This window comes from Brachyistius frenatus, unplaced genomic scaffold (genome assembly GCF_029030835.1).
Source record: "Brachyistius frenatus isolate BFR_SWC_R1_liver_20210118 unplaced genomic scaffold, ASM2903083v1 Contig_177, whole genome shotgun sequence".
In the NCBI taxonomy this organism is placed as follows: Eukaryota; Metazoa; Chordata; class Actinopteri; family Embiotocidae; genus Brachyistius; species Brachyistius frenatus.
Window position 1 is genome coordinate 700001 of NW_027210776.1, and position 20000 is coordinate 720000.

Here is a 20000-nt window from a genome sequence, read left to right on the forward strand (position 1 = left end):
AAGCTACGAACTCTTTTACATCCAGTCGGTGGACTGCACACCGTTTCTCTCAGACTCCTGGACCCATAAAGACCGGATCTGGCAGAGAAGCCATTTTATCAAACAGAAAAATTCTGTCGTCTAAACCTGACATCACAGGAAGTTTATTCTTCTATAAAATAAAATTAATGCTTCAACAAAATATTTCCCTCCTGATTAATACCGTGTGACTAAATCTCAGGTCGATAAACTAACGAGGCTAATCAGAGAAGAGACGAAGTGAAGGCTGTACGTAGAAACAACAACAGTAGAGTACCTTTATTTAAAGTCTGTCAGCTTATTAGCAGCGTTTCGATTCTGTACATCATTAATGAGCTTTTGAAGGCTTCAGTTAAACATTTATATTTTCCCAGAAATGATTACTTGTTTAGTTTGTTTGATTGTTAATGTATAATTTACAGTAGTATTCAGAGACGCTATGTTGCGTTATACATTTACCTTAAACGAGAAGTCAACTTTTTGGGGAATTATAGGCGACCACGACAAAACACGTTTTGTAAAGATTACGTTTTGAAGATAAATTCTTCCTTTTGAAAATGGACAGGAAGTAAAATATCCATCAGTCGTCTGTCTGCTCTGCTTCACCTCGATAATATTCCTCCAAACAAGTCCTCCGTACGAAATTCCCACCACAAGTTCTGGGAGCTGTCATGTTTAAATGTCTTCCTTTGTCCAACTGAGTCCAAAACCACAACAATGTAAATCAGAGAAGTTAATGACCTGAAAATAGAGAATATTCAAATTTGTGCATCAAAAACGACTTTAACGATTAATACATTTTTGCTAACGATCAGCGCGAGAGCTTTTGAAGAGGAAGTTTATTCCCGCCTTCCTTCATCCAGCTCTAGGTGGAGTTTAAAGTGACTCGTCCTTTCAGGCGTCTGTGGAGTCTTCATCGCCTCCGATGATGGATGAGAGCCTGAAGAAACAACCAGCAGATTCATGTCCAGTTGTCTCGAACTGGTCTCCGGAGGACTGAAACTGTGCCGGTGTCTCCTCAGGCGACGCAGTACCCCTGGCTGGCCATGAGGGCAGTCTGGCTCTCCCTCCGCTTGTCCTTCTTCCTCCTCAGTCGGGCCCTCCAGCAGATGGCGCTAGAGCCCAGCAGGCCCAGCCCGGCGGACAGCAGCACCAGCCCGAGCACCGAGATGGTGGAGCCGTGGGAGTTGAAGGTGTAGGCCACCGCCGTCACCACGACGCCGGCGATGAGGACGACCACGCCGAACGGCACGGTGCAGCGATAGCAGGACATCTCGGCGCCGCCGGTCGCCGCCGTCAGCTGGACCTCGTTGACGTGCGGGACGCGCGTCGTCACGACGACGCTGCCGCAGTCCTTCCTGGGGTTGTCCCAGCTCGGCTTCTCGGCAGAGACGGACGTCGGCGTCTTCGCGGCGCTCCTGGGGATCCTGGCTACGCCTTTTCCGGGGAGGTCGTCCGGCATGGCGATCTTACTGGCGAGGAACAGGTGAGCCATCTGGACTTTGGTTTCAGGGATCAGCCAATCACAGAGCAGTCAGCTGTGAACAGAAAGGTCAATTTTAGACTTTATTTTGTAACTTTCACACCAAAACAGACCAAAGCGTGTCTATTTCACGCTTTGCCACAAATACATCTTGAAGTCTGATCCTTTACAAGAAGAGTAGAAATTATCACCTCCTCCTCCCCTCAGAGAACTCCTCCGTCCCTCAGAGACCTCATCCTCTCCTCAGAGACCTCCTCCTCCCCTCAGAGATCTCCTCCATCCCTCAGAGACCCCCTCCTCCCCTCAGAGACCTCCTCCTCCGCTCAGAGACCTCCCCTCAGAGACCCCCCCCCCTGAGAGACCTCCTCCTCCCCTCAGAGACCTCATCCCCCCCTCAGAGACCTCCTCCTCCCCTCAGAGATCTCCTCCATCCCTCAGAGACCTCCTCCTCCCCTCAGAGACCTCATCCCCCCCTCAGAGACCTCCTCCTCCCCTCAGAGATCTCCTCCATCCCTCAGAGACCCCCTCCTCCTCTCAGAGACCTCCTTCTCCCTTCAGAGACCCCCCTCAGAGACCTCCTCCCCCCCAGAGACCTCCTCCTCCCCTCAGAGATCTCCTCCATCCCTCAGAGACCTCCTCCTCCCCTCAGAGACCTCCCCTCAGAGACCCCCCCCTCAGAGACCTCATCCTCTCCTCAGAGACCTCCTCCCCCCTCAGAGACCTCCTCCCTCCCTCAGAGACCTCATCCTCCCCTCAGAGATCTCCGTCCCTCTGTCCATCTCTCTTGGTCAAACTGTCTCTGAGCCTCCACAGCTGCTGTTAATGAAGCTCTCTGAGAGACAGACGAGGAGGAGACGAATCGAGGTCCAACGATAATCAACTGGGGAAACGGTCGGAGGCGTGATGAGTCATCAGGACTTAATCTGTACATCAAACCAATGAACTTAAAGTCTTTCATCGCTGCTACATTTCAAGCTCACATTATTCTTACAGTCTGAGGAGGATAAAGAAAATTTTCATAATTTTTTTACCACTTTTAATTTCTAGTTTCCACCTTTAAATTGTTTCTAATTGTTCAATTTTGTGGCCTGAAATAATGAAACCTGCCGTCCGGCTGAGTAGCTGAAACTTCTTTATCAGAAAAAACTAACCTGCGACACACGTGGAAGCAGACTTTCCATCATCATTAGGAAACCCCTTTCATGAATATATCTGACAGGTTGTGAGCGCAAATTGTTTCTAAAAGAGTTCGTAGCTTCAGGTCTGTAAAATGGTTCTGATCCAGAAGTGTCTTCAGCTGCAATACCAGCGAGTGCCACTAGAGGTCGGCTCCAAAAAGCCTCCGGCTCCATAGACTCCCATTCAACTTCTCTCATCAAATCCAAAGTGAATAAAATGTGTCCATCAGTTATCTCGGTGTTGTTAGCTAAAGTCACTCCTTCTTATTAGTTTTCTGGAGGTCCATCTGAAAATAATCCCTCATTCATTAGAAAAGAAGATTCAAGAAGACCTGTTTTTGGGGGCGTGTCTGTTTGATTGACAGGTCTGTGGTGCAGTCAGGTTACAGCTATCGGTGGGCGGGACGTAGTATCGTCAGGTTTCCGATCAGATCGGTCAGATCCACCGCTGGCTCCTCCCCCAGCTCGTCCAAATATGGTCACTTCCTGCTCCAAACCGCTCCGAACTAGCAAAGATGGTGACGGACAGAATCTGAACTGGAGGATTCATAACGTTCACAAAGCAACGATGACATCACTGATGGTTGATGACATCACTGATGGTCGGTTTAGACTCGTCTCGGTCACCTGACCTCCACTCCCTCCGCCTCACCTGCCAATGGTCTCAACCTGACCTTGAACCTGAACCTGTCCTCCGTCCACCAGGTGACGTCCTCAGAAAACACAAAGACATTCAGTTCGATTTCAAACTACAAATATTCAACATCTTTGCGTGAGGAAATGTTAAATCGTGGTCGTACAGCTCAGATATTCTTTCAGTAAATGAACTCAGTTACTTCCATCTGTTGAAGCTGATGAAGTTGGAAACTGCAGAATAAAATGCTTCTTACTGTTGCAGCTTCATTCCCTCGTCTCTGCTGGTTCTGCTGGTTCTGACCGTGATCTCCGTCGGTCCGAGGAGCAGCTTCAGCTCTGCTCTTCGTCGCTCCGCATCGTCCCAACTGCAGGAAGAAACGAGGGGAACACGGCTATCAATAGAAGAACAGGGGTGACCGCCCCCCTCCCCCTCCGGTACCACCTCCTACCGGACCAGCAGGGAAAGCTTTAACTCTTTCCTCCCTTCAGCTGGAAGTCTGTCTGTCTGCGTCACGTTCACAATCATCTCTTCTGGATTCAGGTTTTTATTTAGAAAAGAGAAAAAAACATGTTAAAACACATGAAAAGGTGTTTTGAACAGGAAACACTGCAGTCGGATGGAAACAGAACCCGCCGACATGGTTTGGACCCGGCTGCTGGTTTCGTGGCTCGTTGTGACGCTCGGCTCCTCGAAGCTCGAGAAAAGACTGAAACGAAGAAGCTGTCTGCTGCAAACAAATAAACGTTTTGAAAAATTCAAGTCATAATATTACAAAAATAAAATAATATTTTGGGAGCTTTAATCACCTTTTTCTTTTTCTCTGTGAAGAATTAAAAACAGAAAAACAGAAAAAGGATTATTTTTCATCATTAGTACATCTGTTTACTTTGATATTCAGCTGATGATTGACAATTTTGGACTTTCTAGTTTTTCTACAAACAACATAATTAATAATGACTTTATTGAGAAAACAAACAAAGTAAATCCAGAGAGGCTGTTTTTTTATTAAAAGATATTTTTTAATAACACTAAAACAGTTATAAACTGCAGATTTATTTATCTTTAGATCCTCCTGTGATCAGGATGGGTGTGGGTCTGGTTCTGGGTCTGGTTCTGGGTCTGGGTCTGGGTCTGGTTCCGGTCCTTGCAGCAGGTGCAGCCTGAGTTAGTTCAAAGGAACAGTTCCGGTTCTTGGGAGCAGGTCGGCGGTCTGAGCGAGGACTCGTGTTCAGACTCTGAACTTATCGATCGGTCGTCAGCGTTTTGAGAGTCGGAGGTGAAAGCGGAGACAGAAACAACAGCTGGGAACATCTGGCCGTGTTTTCAGACCGCGATCAGACTTTGCTTTTACAGATGGTCCTCTCGGGGGGTCTTGGAGCCGGCCGGGCCCCCGGTGGGGCCTTTGATCCGGAGCGGGAGTCAAGTCGTCTGCGTGTTTTTGTTTCGACGCTCTGATTTACGCTGCGGTGAAAGTGATTTAACTTCCTGCTCACAAAGTGACGCCAACAACACGAGATGTTCGCAGGTTGATAGATTTTCCGTGCGGTTCCTTTAGACGGAGGACCAGAGCTAAATCGCTTCCTTCCCGGATCCATTTCTGGGTCAGGGATGATGGGAGTTATTTGCGTCTCCGGGGACGTCCTCGCTGCTTCCTGTGGACAGCAGATGTGTGTAAAGTGGTGAGTTAGCAGCGCTGCTTGTGCTTCCTGTAACTGCAGGTGTGTTCACGCTCATTTTCTTTGGCTCCAAAAAAAAAAGTGGAAAAGTTGACTTTGCAGTTTTGTTACTAAAAAAAACCTTTTTTACTAAAAGTTTGTCGTTGCGAGGTGACAAACAGATGAAATCTGGATTCTTGATTTTCTGAAATAGAGATGCTCTGACAGGATTAAAAAAAAAAAAATTAAAAAAAAAAAATTCTAATGATGAGAACTAAAGCTTATTAAAATTATTAAAAGACGTAAGAATCATTGGATTGGCTGTTTCTATTTTCAACAGTAGGTGTCTGAACTCTGTGGCCGTTAAGCTTCGGTTAGTGACCATCAGTGATGTCATCAACCATCAGTGATGTCATCAACCATCAGTGATGTCATCAACCATCAATGATGTCATCGTTGGTTTGTGAACATTATGAATCCTCCAGTTCAGATTCTGTCCGTCACCATCTTTGTTAGTTCGGAGCAGTTTGGAGCAGGAAGTGACCATATTTGGACGAGCTGGGGGAGGAGCCAGCGGTGGATCTGACCGATCCGATCGGAAACCTGACGATACTACGTCCCGCCCACCGATAGCTGTAACCTGACTGCACCACAGGCCTGTCAATCAAACAGACACGCCCCCCAAAAACAGGTCTTCTTGAATCTTCTTTTCTAATGAATGAGGGATTATTTTCAGATGGACCTCCAGAAAACTAAGAAGAAGGAGTGACTTTAGCTAACAACACCGAGATAACTGATGGACACATTTTATTCACTTTGGATTTGATGAGAGAAGTTGAATGGGAGTCTATGGAGCCGGAGGCTTTTTGGAGACGACCTCTAGTGGCACTCGCTGGTATTGCAGCTGAAGACACTTCTGGATCAGAATCATTTTACAGGTTCGGGCTCTTTACTTTTACTTTCAGCCCTCTGTGGTGCACTGACCTGTTCTCACCACTGAGGGGCAGCAGTTAACTTACAGTTACAGGATGAGTCCTGGTTTATGAGGACCTTCTGTTTTGTGTCTCCAAAGAATCCAACAGAAGACAAACCTCCGACACTCCACATCTCACTTCATCATCACCTGCTTCACTTCGTTATCTGGTACCGAGAGACCTGTTTAAGAAGCCGGACATGTTTCCTGGTGTGTGTGTGTGTGTGTGTGTGTGTGTGTGTGTGTGTGTGTGTGTGTGTGTGTGTGTGTGTGTGTGTGTGTGTGTGTGTGCAGCAGATGGTGAGCAGACAGCTGAAACACACACCAACTCACTGCAGCCTGCAGACATCCTGACATCTGCTGGTGTAAAGAGGAACTGCAGCTCATAGTTGAATGAAATCTTTTACTATTTATGCAGATTTCCTGCAGATTATGATTTCTCCTCGACTCTTCACGTTTATTTACAAACTCCAGATGGTGTCGAGGTTTGAATGTGAGGACGTCTCTGCATCCATCATCCTCCTACAAACAGCTTGATGAGGAACTTCCCGTCCGTCCTCAGCGCCTCCTGAAGCTGCTCAGGATCGGACGGATGATATCGAAGGCTTTATGGATCCGAGCTTCTGTTTTAGCTCCTGGAATTTAACACGAGATTACAAAATGAATTCAGAAAATGTTCAGTGGTGAAAACAACAAAGAACACGAGAGAGAAGATCAGTTCTCTCCAGTCGACCACGTAGAAGTCACATCTGGAACATTCTCAGGGACCTAAAACATACAGGACCACCAGAACCCCCTCAGGGTCCACTACAGGAACGTTAGAACTAGCGTGGAACCTCTAGAACCCCCTCAGGGTCCACTACAGGAACGTTAGAACTAGCGTGGAACCTCTAGAACTCCCTCAGGGTCCACTACAGGAACGTTAGAACTAGCGTGGAACCTCTAGAACCCCCTCAGGGTCCACTACAGGAACATTAGAACTATCGTGGAACCTCTAGAACCCCCTCAGGGTCCACTACAGGAACGTTATAACTAGCGTGGAACCTCTTGAACCCCCTCAGGGACCACAAGAACAACCAACAAGGCGTCTAGGACTTTCTGAGTACCAACTAGAACCTCCAGATCATCATGGAGATGTGATGACTGGAACCGTGAGGACTCGGTTTACCGGTGAAATGGATCTTCCCGGACGAGAAGATGGTCGCACAGATTCCCGGCAGCACCTTGTAGAAGAGGGCAGGAAACAGCTCGGGTTCGTAACTGTGGAGAGAACAGAACACGGAACGACACGCGTCACGTCAGCGGCGTGTAAACACGACTAACATGTCCATCGTCCATTTGTTCTGAGTCTCATCCAATCAGAAACCTGCTTCTGTCAAGTTCAATTTGCCAACATTAACAACCGTTCAATCTTCATTGGTTCTCCAAAGTGTTACTAGATTTAGAACGTATATTTAACTTAACATCGGTAACACAGAACAAGCTAGCAGTTTCCCTCTACTTCCAGTGTTTGTGCTAAGCTAGGCTAAAGACATCGTGGAGCTCTCCACAGGTTTGAGGTTCTGACGGGAACACCTGGAACATCTGCAGGTGCTCCTGCAGGTCTGGGCTGTAATTTACTGCATTTTGCAGGTAGATTGCGTCTTCTGACCTGCAGTCCAAATTGCGGGCCATCTGGGTCAAACGAACCGGGAAGGTGTTGCAGCTGCCGACCAGGTTCTGGACCTTAAACGTCGGGGAGGCGACGGGGAAGCCGAGCTTCTTCACGATGCGGACGAACTTCCTGGCTGCCAGCCGCGACTCCTCCACGCTGAGGAAACAGAGAGGGTCATTCACCGCCCTGAAGAAAAAACACCTGACGGCATCACAGGTGGGTCCAGACGGACCTCTTGGCGCCGGTGCAGACTAAGTTCCCGGTCCGGTAGATGAGCGCCGTGGTTCTCGGCTCGCGGATCCTCATGATGAGCGCCTTGAACGTCTGAAACAAAGCAAAACCAAACCTGGACGGACGCTCCACGTGTGTTTCTGGGTCCGGTACCGGGTCGGCGTACCTTCGGTTTGTACTCGATGTTCCACTTCTTGCAGGCGATTAACTTGAGGTCCAGACAGCAGCCCAGCTTCACCGTCGACATCACGTTTCTGCAGACAAACACAAACACGGAGTTCGTGATCGCAGCACGACTGACGACGACCGGACCGGAACGGGAACCGGACCTTCTCATCACCTACTGTATCTTTGGGATGATGTGTAGTAGCTCCGCCTCCTGGCTCTCAGGTGCAGCGGCGGTGGTGGGAGGACCGGTGGAGAGCGACCCACCTGTGAGCTGGACCGCTGCTGGTGATGCATTCTGGGAGCTTCGACTGTCTGGTGACACGCGGACAGAAACCTGTCGTCGTCGCCTACGTCCTGATAAAAGTCCAGTTTTGTTGTCGTCCCTGTTTTCCTGATCGGACTCATCTGGCGTCAGGAGCTCATCCGGCAGTAGGCGGAGGAAGAGCTCCTCCTCCACCTCATCCTCCTCGTCCTCCTCCCGCAGACACCACAGCATGAGTAAAATGTCGGTTCGTGACGATGGAAGTGAAAATATTTCCCTCAGACTTCGGTGGGTTTGAAGACTGAAACCTGCTCAGAAGAAACTCACCTTCATGACGTACTTATCGAAGAATCGCTCCAACGCCGTCTCGTCCATGACGGAGAAACTTTCTGCTGATCTGGAACAAAGTTCATACATGTGCTGACTTCCCTTTGTTTACATTCAAACTGGTTCAGTCATCAGAAGACGGTTGCTAGGAGACCGAGATACTGAAGGATGATGGATATCCATCCATGATTATCTTCAACGTGGATCAATCAGCTGATCGTTTCCTCCGTTCAATAATTGTTTTTTTAGTACTTTTGGTTCAACAACAATTCAAACCTGAAAAATATTAAAAACAAATTCAGAAAATTTAAATAATTAAAATATAAAATTGCCAAATTTGAGAAGCTGAAGTTAGTCTGATGATCATTTTATACCAAAGTTTCATGTTTTATGTGTTTTATTGTTTGTTTGTTTGTTTACCTTTTTGCTGTCATTGTGCTGACTGTAGTAACAGTTCTTGTGGTGACTCTGTGATGTTTCCTGTTTGTCATCGTCAGTCCTGTCAGCTGTTCTCTGTTCCTCTAAAAACTCACATCCTTTAATAAAATACTACTTTTTACACACTTCTCTCTTCCCTCGTTTCCTACTATCATCCACTCTCTCCTTTCCTTCCTTTTTCTTTCCTCCATCCTTCCTCCTTCCTTTCCTTTCATCTTCCAACTGTTAAGCCTTCGTTACCTTTCTTTCTTTCTTTCTTTCTTTCTTTCTTTCTTTCTTTCTTTCTTTCTTCTCTTTTAAATCCACTTTCCCACTTTTCTCCCCTTTTTCCTTGTTTCCTTGTTTCTTTCCTTCTCTCTTCCCTTTCCTATACATTCCTTACCTATTTTCCTTTCTTCTTTACTTCCTTAGTTTTTCCTACTCTCTTCTGTCCTCCCTCCTTCTTCTCTTCATTGTTTCTTTAACCACTCACTTCTTTCATGCTTTCCTTGTTTCATTCAGTGCCCACATTCCTCCTCCATTCATCCTTTCTGTTCCTCCCTCCTTCCTCTGAAGATAAAGCGGCGGTCCGCCCCGGTGGCAGCAGGCTGAGTGGGATCAGAGGAGTGTTGAGACGCGGCCGCCTCCAGATGTGGGCCTGTGCTGGGCGTCAGTGCGGTGAGTGGACCGCAGTGAAATGTGAGCCTCCACGGCCTGGCTGCCTGTATTTTGGGATGTTTTACACGGGGCAGGACAAAGACACGTTTCCAAGCGGGAGCCCAGCCTGAGCAGATGTTCCTGCTCCGGGACAGAAGAAGAAGAAGAAGAAGAGGAGGAGGACTTGTTTGTGCAGAAGAAGAAGGAGGACTCGGTAAAGTTCGCTGCAGGACCGGTTCTGTGTTCGGAGGACAGCTGACGGCTCAGATTCCTCCCGACAGAATGAAAGAAGCGCTGCAGATGTCCGGATGAAGGTCGGCCTGTAGGTCCAACACGTCCTCCCGTTAACCGGCACCGGAACCGGGAACACCTGAGTTCACCGATGAGCAGCAACAGTAGCCACGTGGGGCCGCACGTTACCTCTGCTGGAGGCACACATACATGTTCTTATCTACACGTTAGTCTCTACGTGTTCTTATCTACACGTTAGTCTCTACGTGTTCTTATCCACACGTTAGTCTCTACTTGTTCTTATCTACACGTTAGTCTCTACGTGTTCTTACCTACACGTTAGTCTCTACGTGTTCTTATCTACACGTTAGTCTCTACGTGTTCTTATCTACACGTTAGTCTCTACGTGTTCTTATCTACACGTTAGTCTCTACGTGTTCTTATCTACACGTTAGTCTCTACGTGTTCTTATCCACACGTTAGTCTCTACGTGTTCTTATCTACACGTTAGTCTCTACGTGTTCTTATCTACACGTTAGTCTCTACGTGTTCTTATCTACACGTTAGTCTCTACGTGTTCTTATCTACACGTTAGTCTCTACGTGTTCTTATCTACACGTTAGTCTCTACGTGTTCTTATCTACACGTTAGTCTCTACGTGTTCTTATCCACACGTTAGTCTCTACTTGTTCTTATCTACACGTTAGTCTCTACGTGTTCTTATACACACGTTAGTCTCTACGTGTTCTTATCTACACGTTAGTCTCTACGTGTTCTTATCTACACGTTAGTCTCTACGTGTTCTTATCCACACGTTAGTCTCTACGTGTTCTTATCTACACGTTAGTCTCTACGTGTTCTTATCTACACGTTAGTCTCTACGTGTTCTTACCTACACGTTAGTCTCTACGTGTTCTTACCTACACGTTAGTCTCTACGTGTTCTTATCTACACGTTAGTCTCTACTTGTTCTTATCTACACGTTAGTCTCTACGTGTTCTTATCCACACGTTAGTCTCTACTTGTTCTTATCCACACGTTAGTCTCTACGTGTTCTTATCTACACGTTAGTCTCTACGTGTTCTTACCTACACGTTAGTCTCTACGTGTTCTTATACACACGTTAGTCTCTACGTGTTCTTATACACACGTTAGTCTCTACGTGTTCTTATACACACGTTAGTCTCTACGTGTTCTTAACTACACGTTAGTCTCTACTTGTTCTTATCTACACGTTAGTCTCTACGTGTTCTTATCTACACGTTAGTCTCTACTTGTTCTTATCTACACGTTAGTCTCTACGTGTTCTTACCTACACGTTAGTCTCTACGTGTTCTTACCTACACGTTAGTCTCTACGTGTTCTTATCTACACGTTAGTCTCTACGTGTTCTTATCTACACGTTAGTCTCTACGTGTTCTTATCTACACGTTAGTCTCTACGTGTTCTTACCTACACGTTAGTCTCTACGTGTTCTTATCCACACGTTAGTCTCTACTTGTTCTTATCTACACGTTAGTCTCTACGTGTTCTTATCTACACGTTAGTCTCTACTTGTTCTTATCTACACGTTAGTCTCTACGTGTTCTTATACACACGTTAGTCTCTACGTGTTCTTATCTACACGTTAGTCTCTACTTGTTCTTACCTACACGTTAGTCTCTACGTGTTCTTACCTACACGTTAGTCTCTACGTGTTCTTATCCACACGTTAGTCTCTACTTGTTCTTATCTACACGTTAGTCTCTACTTGTTCTTATCTACACGTTAGTCTCTACGTGTTCTTATCTACACGTTAGTCTCTACGTGTTCTTATACACACGTTAGTCTCTACGTGTTCTTATACACACGTTAGTCTCTCCCGTGTTCTTATCTACACGTTAGTCTCTCCCGTGTTCTTATCTACACGTTATTCTCTCCCGTGTTCTTATCTACACGTTAGTCTCTCCCGTGTTCTTATCTACACGTTAGTCTCTACGTGTTCTTATCTACACGTTAGTCTCTACGTGTTCATATGTTTTCCACAACTAACTAATTTAACAAATCTTTACCTCTAACTAACAAGCTAAATATACCAGCTAGCTAACAGTTAACCAAAGTAGCAAACTGTCAGCCAGTTACCAACTGGACAAGTTCTTGTTAGCAGTTAGCTTCTAGATAAACATTAGCTTACTGTTTCCAGCATTCCCCCAACTAACAAGCTAATGTTTACCAACTAGTTACCAATTTAGCTACCGGCTAACTCACTGTGACCGGTAACAAGTCATGTTACCAGTCAACGAACTAATAACATTAGTTTACGAAATATGTTACCAGCTTTCCACCAATTAACTAACTAAGTAACACGTTAATGTTACCAGTTAGCCAACCAGCTAACGTGACCAGCTGGATACTATTTAACATGATCTTACCAGCACCGAACAACTAAACCGGGTAACGTTACCAGCTAGCTACCAACTAAGGGTATCAACTAAGGTGTAACTAACCCATCCTACCCTCTAGCTACTAACTAACCACTGAATTGAATATTTTAAGACGGTAAACTGTTAGCGAGACAAATCCAGGAGGTTTTTACAGATTCTTTGAAATATGTCCCCCAGATATGGCTGAAGATGTCCGTGGACTCCGATAACTCCTGCATTCTGCTGTCAAGAGACTCCAGGACTTCCTGCGTCTTCCAGAGCGCTGACGAGAAGGATGACGTCCCGGCAGCAGGAGAGGAGAGGTAAACCGAGCACTTCCTGTTTTTAAGTTGGCTCTGAGACGAATCTGGTGGTTGAGTTTTTGCTTTGTGTCGTCTCCACGGTAACGCCCGCCTCCTTCCTCCCGCAGCGTCCTGGAGATGCTGAGCTACTCCAAGTTCTCCGACCTGGAGACGTGGCTGTGTATGCCGTCCTCGCTGCTGCTGCCCAGAGCCGCAGACTCCAGCCACACCTCCTCTTCCTCCTCCTCTACCTCCTCCAACCACTCATCCAACTCGCCCCCCATCTCCTCCTCCTCCTCCTCCCTGGCCTCCGACTCCCGTCGGTCCACCTGCAGCGAGCCGGGAGAGTCCGACACGCCACTCAGGTAACTCCGTCTCTGCTTTTTGGAGCCGACCTCTAGTGGCACTCGCTGGTATTGCAGCTGAAGACACTTCTGGATCAGAACCGTTTTACAGACCTGAAGCTACGAACTCTTTTAGAAACAGTCTGTAATCTACAGAAACATGTTTTGTTCATCAGTACCACCGTTAGATTAAATCTGACATCAGACCACCTGATTAAACTTCATTATTCACGTTTAACTTTTCGGTCGGATCATCTCGCTGCAAACCGACTCTCCTTTCAGCCCACACAAAGGCCTCCTGTGGATAAACTGATATCTAAAGCACTTGACTCCTGATTCAGCTTTTGCCCCCCCCTCCACCCCCCCCACACACACTGAGGTAAGGTAACACCCCCGCTTGGCACTGAACACCTGAGAGGAGCGTTTCCTCTGCAGTGGACCTCCAGTTCAGCCACGTGTGGTTCTGTTTCCTGTCGGATCCTGAGAGCCTCTGAACACACGTTGGTCTGGTTCGGTTCGGTCCAGTTCGTTCCGTTCGGTTCGGTCTCTCTTGGTCGGAGATGCTGGTTTGGACTCAGCTGCTGGACTTGTTCCTGCAGAGACAGAAGGGAAGCCGTCGGATCAGAGGGTCGTGGAGGAGTCGCAGCTATGTGGTGTCGGAGGACCGGTACGAGGACGTGTTTGTCGTGTGGACCGCCGCTGTCCTCCTCGTCCTCCCCGTCCTCCTCCTATGCAGTTGATAATTCTGAGAGCTGCGTCTGTCTTTAGTTTTGGTCGTTTCCATGGTAACGGACTGTCGATGCTGGCGTCCTCACAATGACTCTATAAAATCTCATCACACGTTGTGTTAAATAAACTTTTTTCCATTTCAGGAATCTAAAATCAAAAGTTCAGTCGACTAACAACCACTTCAGCAAAACGTGAGATGGTCACGCTCGGGGCTGTCAAATCGTGACATTCACACGTTTTGCTGTAGTGGACCAGCATGTCTACAGGAAGTGGTGTGTCTCACGGTGCTGTGTGTCGCTGCAGGTCGTCGCAGGCAGACTCCGCCTTCCTCCCTCCTGCTCTGGCGAGGGAGGTGACGTTCCTGTCCACGCCGCTCCTCCCCATCCTCTCCTCCACCCCCGCCGCCGCCTCGGTGCTCTGCCCGCCGGCTCCGCCCACAGACTCCACCTCCCAGAATGGCGTCAATGTCAGGAAGCGACGGCGGCTCGCTGCCAGTCCCGGTGGACTCCACTGGACCTCCGCAGGTGAGAACACACCTGTGTTGTTTACCCGTCTCCTTACGTTCCCCGAGGCAGACAGCCATGGGGGGGCAAGAGGAGTCCTGCTTTTAGACCTGGTTTTAAACCAGTTTAGGACCTGGTTTTGGACTGGGTTTGAACTGGGTTTAGACTGGGCTTGGACTGGGTTTAGACTGGGTTTGGACTGGGTTTAGACCGGGTTTGGACTGGGTTTAGACTGGGCTTGGACCGGGTTTAGACTTGGTTTAGACTGGGCTTGGACCGGGTTTAGACCGGGTTTGGACCGGGTTTAGACTGGGCTTTGGACTTGGTTTAGACTGGGTTTAGACTGGGCTTGGACTGGGTTTAGACCGGGTTTGGACTTGGTTTGGACTGGGTTTAGACCGGGTTTGGACTGGGTTTGGACTGGGTTTAGACTGAGTTTGAACTAGGTTTGGACTGAGTTTAGGCTGGATTTGGACTTCTGCATGTGTGTGAGGATCTCCGTCCTGAGATCAGGACATCAGACCTGCTGTGGAGTCGTGGACGTGCTCTCATGTCAGGAATGTCTCCGACATGGTCGCTGTTGTTTATTCTTTACTTCCTGTGTTTGGCGCTCTGATCTTTAGCTCCACCCTCCTGGAGAATGATAATGAGCTTCCTGTTGGACAGATTACAGATGCTCTGCAGGACGTCCACAACTTGTTGTTCACTTTACATCCGAGGTCTCCAGACTTTTACAAAACTCTCCTAAACTTTCTGCTTCACATTTCATCTTCTCCAGCGGTCGTTTTTGGTGGACCATGTTTGTTTGTTGCTTTTAATTTGAAAAGCTCTTCCTGTTTCCCTTCAGTCTGGTGGTGTTTAGTTCACAAATAAACAGCAGGACGAGGTCGTCGGTGGTCTGATGGAATTTTTGTCGCTCCTCGATGTGAAAACTTAGAAACGTCACCATGGTAACCGTAAACTGAGCCCATTTCCTCGGGGACGCCAGAACGTGCCGCCATTCAAACACCTTTGTACATTCAGATGGACTTTTATTCCTCCGTCGTCTGAATGCTGTCTGATGTCTGTCCACCAGAGGGCGCCATGACTCCAGTCAGTCCTGGTCTGAAGCCCAAACACACTTAAAGGAGCATTTCACTGCTGAAAAGATGAACTGAGCTGCAGACAGGTGGAAATATTTCAATACAGACTGAAATGAGCTGAAAACAGGTAGTTTGACGTGTGACATCATCGAGCCACACTGCATTTGATTGGTGTGATGATGTTTACCTGCATTATCACACCTGATCTCTAACACTGGACTGCAGTGATTAAAAATGATTTCTGACTGTTTTTAGACCTTGTTTTGAACAAATTTTAAACTTGTTTTTAGACCTGAATATTGTCTTGTTTTGGACTGGTTTCCGATTATTTATTTTTTTGGACCATCTTGTAGAACTCGTCATAGTTGTGTGGACTCCTGATTATTTTTATCGTCTTATGTGTAAAATTATTTCCAAAACAGCAACAAATGTAAACTTTCAGGGATAAAAAAATAATGATATGATCAAAAATAAGTAAATAATCCCAGATTTAAAGGAATCAGTTGACTTTGTTGTTTCTTGTACTGATCGATCAGAATTCATGTCAATATGAAACACCAGCTTTTATTTTGAAAAACAAACAAAGTGTGTCATCTGAGTGCTCATTTAGTTTTAATGAAGCAGCTCATCTGTCCTGCAGCCTGACACCACACACACACACACACACACACACACACACACACACACACACACACACACACACACACACACACACACAGACACGCGTGTCAGATGACGACCTGCAGAACATGTTTAATGTTCAAGCATCATGTGTTTCTAATCCATAACTTCCTCATCGATCATTAAATATGAACATTTATTAAAGTGATGATGATGATGATGATGATGATAACGGTCTTCATCAGTCCTGAGGAACACTTCAATGATTCTCAGCAAATAAAAACTAAAGTGATGTTTAATCAAATAAAACCATTTCAACATACATCAACATGTGTCTTTTCAAAATAAAAGTCAATAATCAGAATAATGTGGCTGAGATGATGACGGCCATTCTGCAGGTGTTTAAAGCTGATTATTAATTCTATTTATTATTTATGTATTTATTTATATTGATTATTTACTTATTTATATTGATTATTTATTTTGAAATATGACAGAACATAGCAGCTTAAAGAACTCAGAACTCTAACCCTAACTCAGATTAATCAGAACTGTAGCATCCTGCAGCTTCAGGTGTGTGTGTGTGTGTGTGTGTGTGTGTGTGTGTGTGTGTGTGTGTGTGTGTGTGTGTGTGTGTGTGTGTGTGTGTGTGTGTGTGTGTGTGTTTGTAGAGAGTAACAGCAGGGTGTCTCTGGTTTCTGTCCTCCAGGTTTTGTGCAGCGGGACTTCTGGTCACCGGATCCGTCTCCCGTGTCGGGGGGGAGCACAGCAGCAGGTGGCGGAGGTGCAAGGAGCCTCCCCCTGAGTGAGGTGGGCGGAGCCTCCCCGGCGTGGGCCAGCGAGCGGGCGGCGCTGAGGAAGACGGTTTCGGTGGACGACCGTCTGCTGCAGCCGGCGGGCGGAGAGCAGCGACACCTGAAGCTGCTGAGTCGGCTGGAGAGAGGCAGGAAGAAGCTGCGCAGCATCCAGGTGAGTCCACGTAGATATTAAATACTTCACGTCTTTAATTCATCGCATCGACTATCAGACGAATCAGGTTTCATCATCCGTTCATCTTTTATTTTGAAAGTCTCTGTTTATTCTGTCTTTGGTGGTTTTGAGCCAGTTTTGGGTTCGAACCGATCAGAACCATCAGTGATGTCATCATCCATCAGTGATGTCATCGTTGGTTTGTGAACGTTATGAATCCTCCAGTTCAGATTCTGTCCGTCACCATCTTGTTAGTTCGGAGCGGTTTGGAGCAGGAAGTGACCATATTTGGACGAGCTGGGGGAGGAGCCAGCGGTGGATCTGACCAATCTGATTGGAAACCTGACGATACTACGTCCCGCCCACCGATAGCTGTAACCTGACTGCACCGCAGACCTGTCAATCACACACCAGACCAGACTTCAGGTCAGCCGCAGGTGGACGTCAACGCTGCATAATGCAGGACGGTGGCGCTCCACTGCAGACCTGCTGCTCCGGGGATTCACTTCCTGTTCCTTCTCTTCACATTCAGACTCATAAAACTCCAGAAGTCTTTTTTTTTGGAAACGTATCGACCCGATGATCAGATCTGTTCTTCAAGACAGTCGAAGAAAGCAGAAGGACCGCCACTCATAAAGTCAAATTCAGTGGATAAACGTCAAATGTCAGAATCATGAGAGAAAAAGGCAAAAATGACAATAAAAAGGTTAATAATAACATGTAAAACCTTCAAAGTATGGCATTAAAATGTCAACTTTACAGATAGTTATGATAAAAAGTTAATAATAAGAAATAAAAAGTTAAGATTAGTGTTAAAAGTCAAATTATCAGTAAAAATTATGACAAAGCAAATTTTAGATAAACACAAAATTATAAAAAAAAATCCATATTAGGAAATAAAAAGTTCATATTAGAGAATAAAAAAAAAATCAGAATTATTAAATAAAAAGTAATAATCTATGTATTTGATTATTAGAAATATAAAATCATGAGTCACATTTCTTGGCTCAAATGGGCTTCCGTGCATCCCGCTGTTTCTGGCTGCTGGGTTTATTTATTTGTATTTATTTTTCTGGACCCATGTTCATAACATGTCTGTCAGCTGCTGTTCACCGTCATCACCAGCAGGGGGCGACTTCGTCACCGCTCTGAGTTCAGTTCATGAAGAACCACTGTTCTCTGTGAAGCTTTTAAATCTGGAAAATTAGAAACGGTTTCATCTGAGGCTCCGCCCCCTCCACCGCCGTTATCACCGGGGAGATCCAGAACCGTCAGACGACCTGGAAACACGTGACTCATCAGAACGAGGTGAAGAGGACGCTGTGTGTGTGTGTGTGTGTGTGTGTGTGTGTGTGTGTGTGTGTGTGTGTGTGTGTGTGTGTGTGTGTGTGTGTGTGTGTGTGTGTGTGTGTGTGTGTGTGTGTGTGTGTGCACGTCCTCCCCGACCGGAGGAGGCTGCCGTCCTCCTTTGTCTCCGTGGTCCTCGGCCTTCTTGCAGCCACATTTCCATAAAGCTCAGACAGTCAGAGGAACTCCGATCGCCGCGGTTACATCATCGGTTCCTTTGCACATCGTTTCTCTTTGTTCTTCGGTGAATCATGTGACTTTTAAAAGACAAAACGCTGAAAATTCCCCTTTTTCATTATAGCCTCAGACGCCCACTGAAGACGGCCAGTTCAGAAGTCCCCTGAGAATCTGTCTGATTTTAAAGTTTCCTTTATCACAGTGATCCGCTGATGCCAGTCTGAACTCCCATGATGCACTGCAGACAGGAGCTGCTCACACACACTTCTGCTGCATTTCATGACAACACGATGCTAAAAAAATCAGACTCTGCGATCTCAAACCTTCAGTGCACTCAACTTTTTCCTGGTCGTTTGTTACCACGGACACCTGAAGAGGATGTCCGGAGATGAGGAGTCCTCTAAAACACCAGGTTCAGTTTCGGTGCTGCATCCAGATCCTGGTTTACATCCTGGCTGACGTCTCTGATGGACACGCTGTGTTTAACTCCTCACTTTACTTTGTGACTCGTAGAACTGAAGTTATATCAGGTAACTCCTCATTTCTGAACCCGGTGATGGACAGACGGTCGGACGGAGGAGGTGATGTGAGGTTCTCTACATGTTCTATACGTGGAGCTCGGCACAGGAGGTGTGTGTGTGTGTGTGTGTGTGTGTGTGTGTGTGTGTGTGTGTGCGTGTGTGCGCGCGCGTGTGTGTGTGTGTGTGTGTGTGTGTGTGTGTGTGTGTGTGTGTGCGCGTGTGTGCGTGTGTGTGTGCGTGTCCTGTTTACTTGTACATTTTTCTCTTGGCCTGCTCGCCATCTTTGTACACAAACACTTCCACAGTGGTGTATTAAGCAGCCGTGCTCCCGTGGGACTAATCATATCAGGGCACAAGTCAAGCAAGTCTTTCTGAACATCCATTAATCTGCTCCGCTGCACCAAATCCTCCATGAATCACCCACCATGAAATATTAGCTCCATAAATTCAGCCTGCCATCTTATTAGTGTTAATCCCCTAAAAAAACAGGGTGGGTGCAGATGATTGGTGCGTCCGCCGCCGCCCTCCAGCTCCCGAGTGTGCGTCCGCCTGATACGAGAAGGCTGCACAAACACACCCTCCACGTCGGCTGATGTTTTGCTGCTGGAGAGCCGGTGGCGGCCAAACCAAACGTCCCGACGGTGACCGACGGCGACGCTTCGAAAACGAGCTGCTCCAACTCTCAAATGTCAGAAATAATGTTCAGGGTGACATTTAATAACTGTCTTTTGTTCGCCTTAAAATCACAACATGTTCATATTCTTCCTGCAGGACGTCGTGTTTGGTCGTTTGTTTAGAATTGTTTTTTAAATCAGCTGCAGTTTGTCTTTACATCTAAATTTCCACACTTAAAGATTAATATAACATTTAAATTTAAAAGACCCTAAATTTGAACATCAGATGAGCATCAGAGGTGCCTCAAATGTACCGTATATCAGCTGCTGGAAGAAACGCCAAAATATTTTATGACAGTAGATCAATAAGTGCTGAACGCAGCACGGTGACAGACATGGAGCAGAAGTTGGTGTTCCTGAGCCCATACAGTGATTTCCACCACAGAATCATGGCTTTTTTTCAAAGCGCCCGACTGCCCGAAGATCATCCAACATTGG

The 20000-nt window shown here is 46.6% G+C and overlaps 3 protein-coding genes across 5 annotated transcripts in view; 1 reads left to right on the forward strand and 2 right to left on the reverse strand.

Moving 5' to 3' along the window:
• Window positions 1-272: 272 nt before the first annotated feature.
• Window positions 273-3665, reverse strand: LOC138632203 (transmembrane protein 100-like). 3 transcript variants are annotated; one of them, XM_069717555.1, is made up of 2 exons: window positions 3570-3665; window positions 273-1556 (listed from the first exon to the last, which is right to left on the reverse strand). In XM_069717555.1, the coding sequence occupies exon 2, from the start codon at window positions 1511-1513 to the stop codon at window positions 1037-1039; it is 477 nt and encodes a 158-aa protein (XP_069573656.1). In that variant the 5' UTR covers window positions 1514-1556; window positions 3570-3665; the 3' UTR covers window positions 273-1036. The 3 variants fall into 3 exon arrangements, with proteins under 3 accessions (XP_069573656.1, XP_069573658.1, XP_069573657.1); XM_069717557.1 differs by lacking the exon at window positions 3570-3665 and adding an exon at window positions 3012-3235; XM_069717556.1 differs by lacking the exon at window positions 3570-3665 and adding an exon at window positions 2653-3031.
• Window positions 3666-4893: 1228 nt separating this feature from the next.
• The window catches only part of ankfn1a (ankyrin repeat and fibronectin type III domain containing 1a), a 60121-nt gene continuing 45014 nt past the window's right edge, over window positions 4894-20000 (forward strand). The window contains exons 1-6 of the mRNA XM_069717552.1: window positions 4894-4995; window positions 9580-9982; window positions 12492-12616; window positions 12724-12960; window positions 13972-14192; window positions 16584-16843. Coding sequence (XP_069573653.1) covers window positions 12504-12616; window positions 12724-12960; window positions 13972-14192; window positions 16584-16843 — 831 coding nt within the window. The 5' untranslated portion in view covers window positions 4894-4995; window positions 9580-9982; window positions 12492-12503. The remainder of the gene's footprint in view (window positions 4996-9579; window positions 9983-12491; window positions 12617-12723; window positions 12961-13971; window positions 14193-16583; window positions 16844-20000) is intronic.
• LOC138632215 (uncharacterized) lies at window positions 6495-8634 on the reverse strand. Its single transcript, XM_069717569.1, has 7 exons — window positions 8587-8634; window positions 8174-8472; window positions 7996-8083; window positions 7831-7922; window positions 7596-7754; window positions 7113-7204; window positions 6495-6579 (listed from the first exon to the last, which is right to left on the reverse strand). Exons 1-7 carry the CDS (start codon window positions 8632-8634, stop codon window positions 6503-6505), a joined length of 855 nt encoding a protein of 284 aa, XP_069573670.1. The 3' UTR covers window positions 6495-6502.

Coding starts and splice junctions, on each gene's coding strand:
- LOC138632203 (XM_069717555.1), bottom strand. CDS start 1,513: ATGGCTCACCTGTTCCTCGCCAGTAAGATCGCCATGCCGGACGACCTC.
- LOC138632215 (XM_069717569.1), bottom strand. CDS start 8,634: ATGGACGAGACGGCGTTGGAGCGATTCTTCGATAAGTACGTCATGAAG. Junction 8,084..8,173: donor CACATCATCCCAAAGATACA/GTAGGTGATGAG, acceptor GTTTGTCTGCAG/AAACGTGATGTCGACGGTGA. Junction 7,923..7,995: donor ACATCGAGTACAAACCGAAG/GTACGCCGACCC, acceptor GCTTTGTTTCAG/ACGTTCAAGGCGCTCATCAT.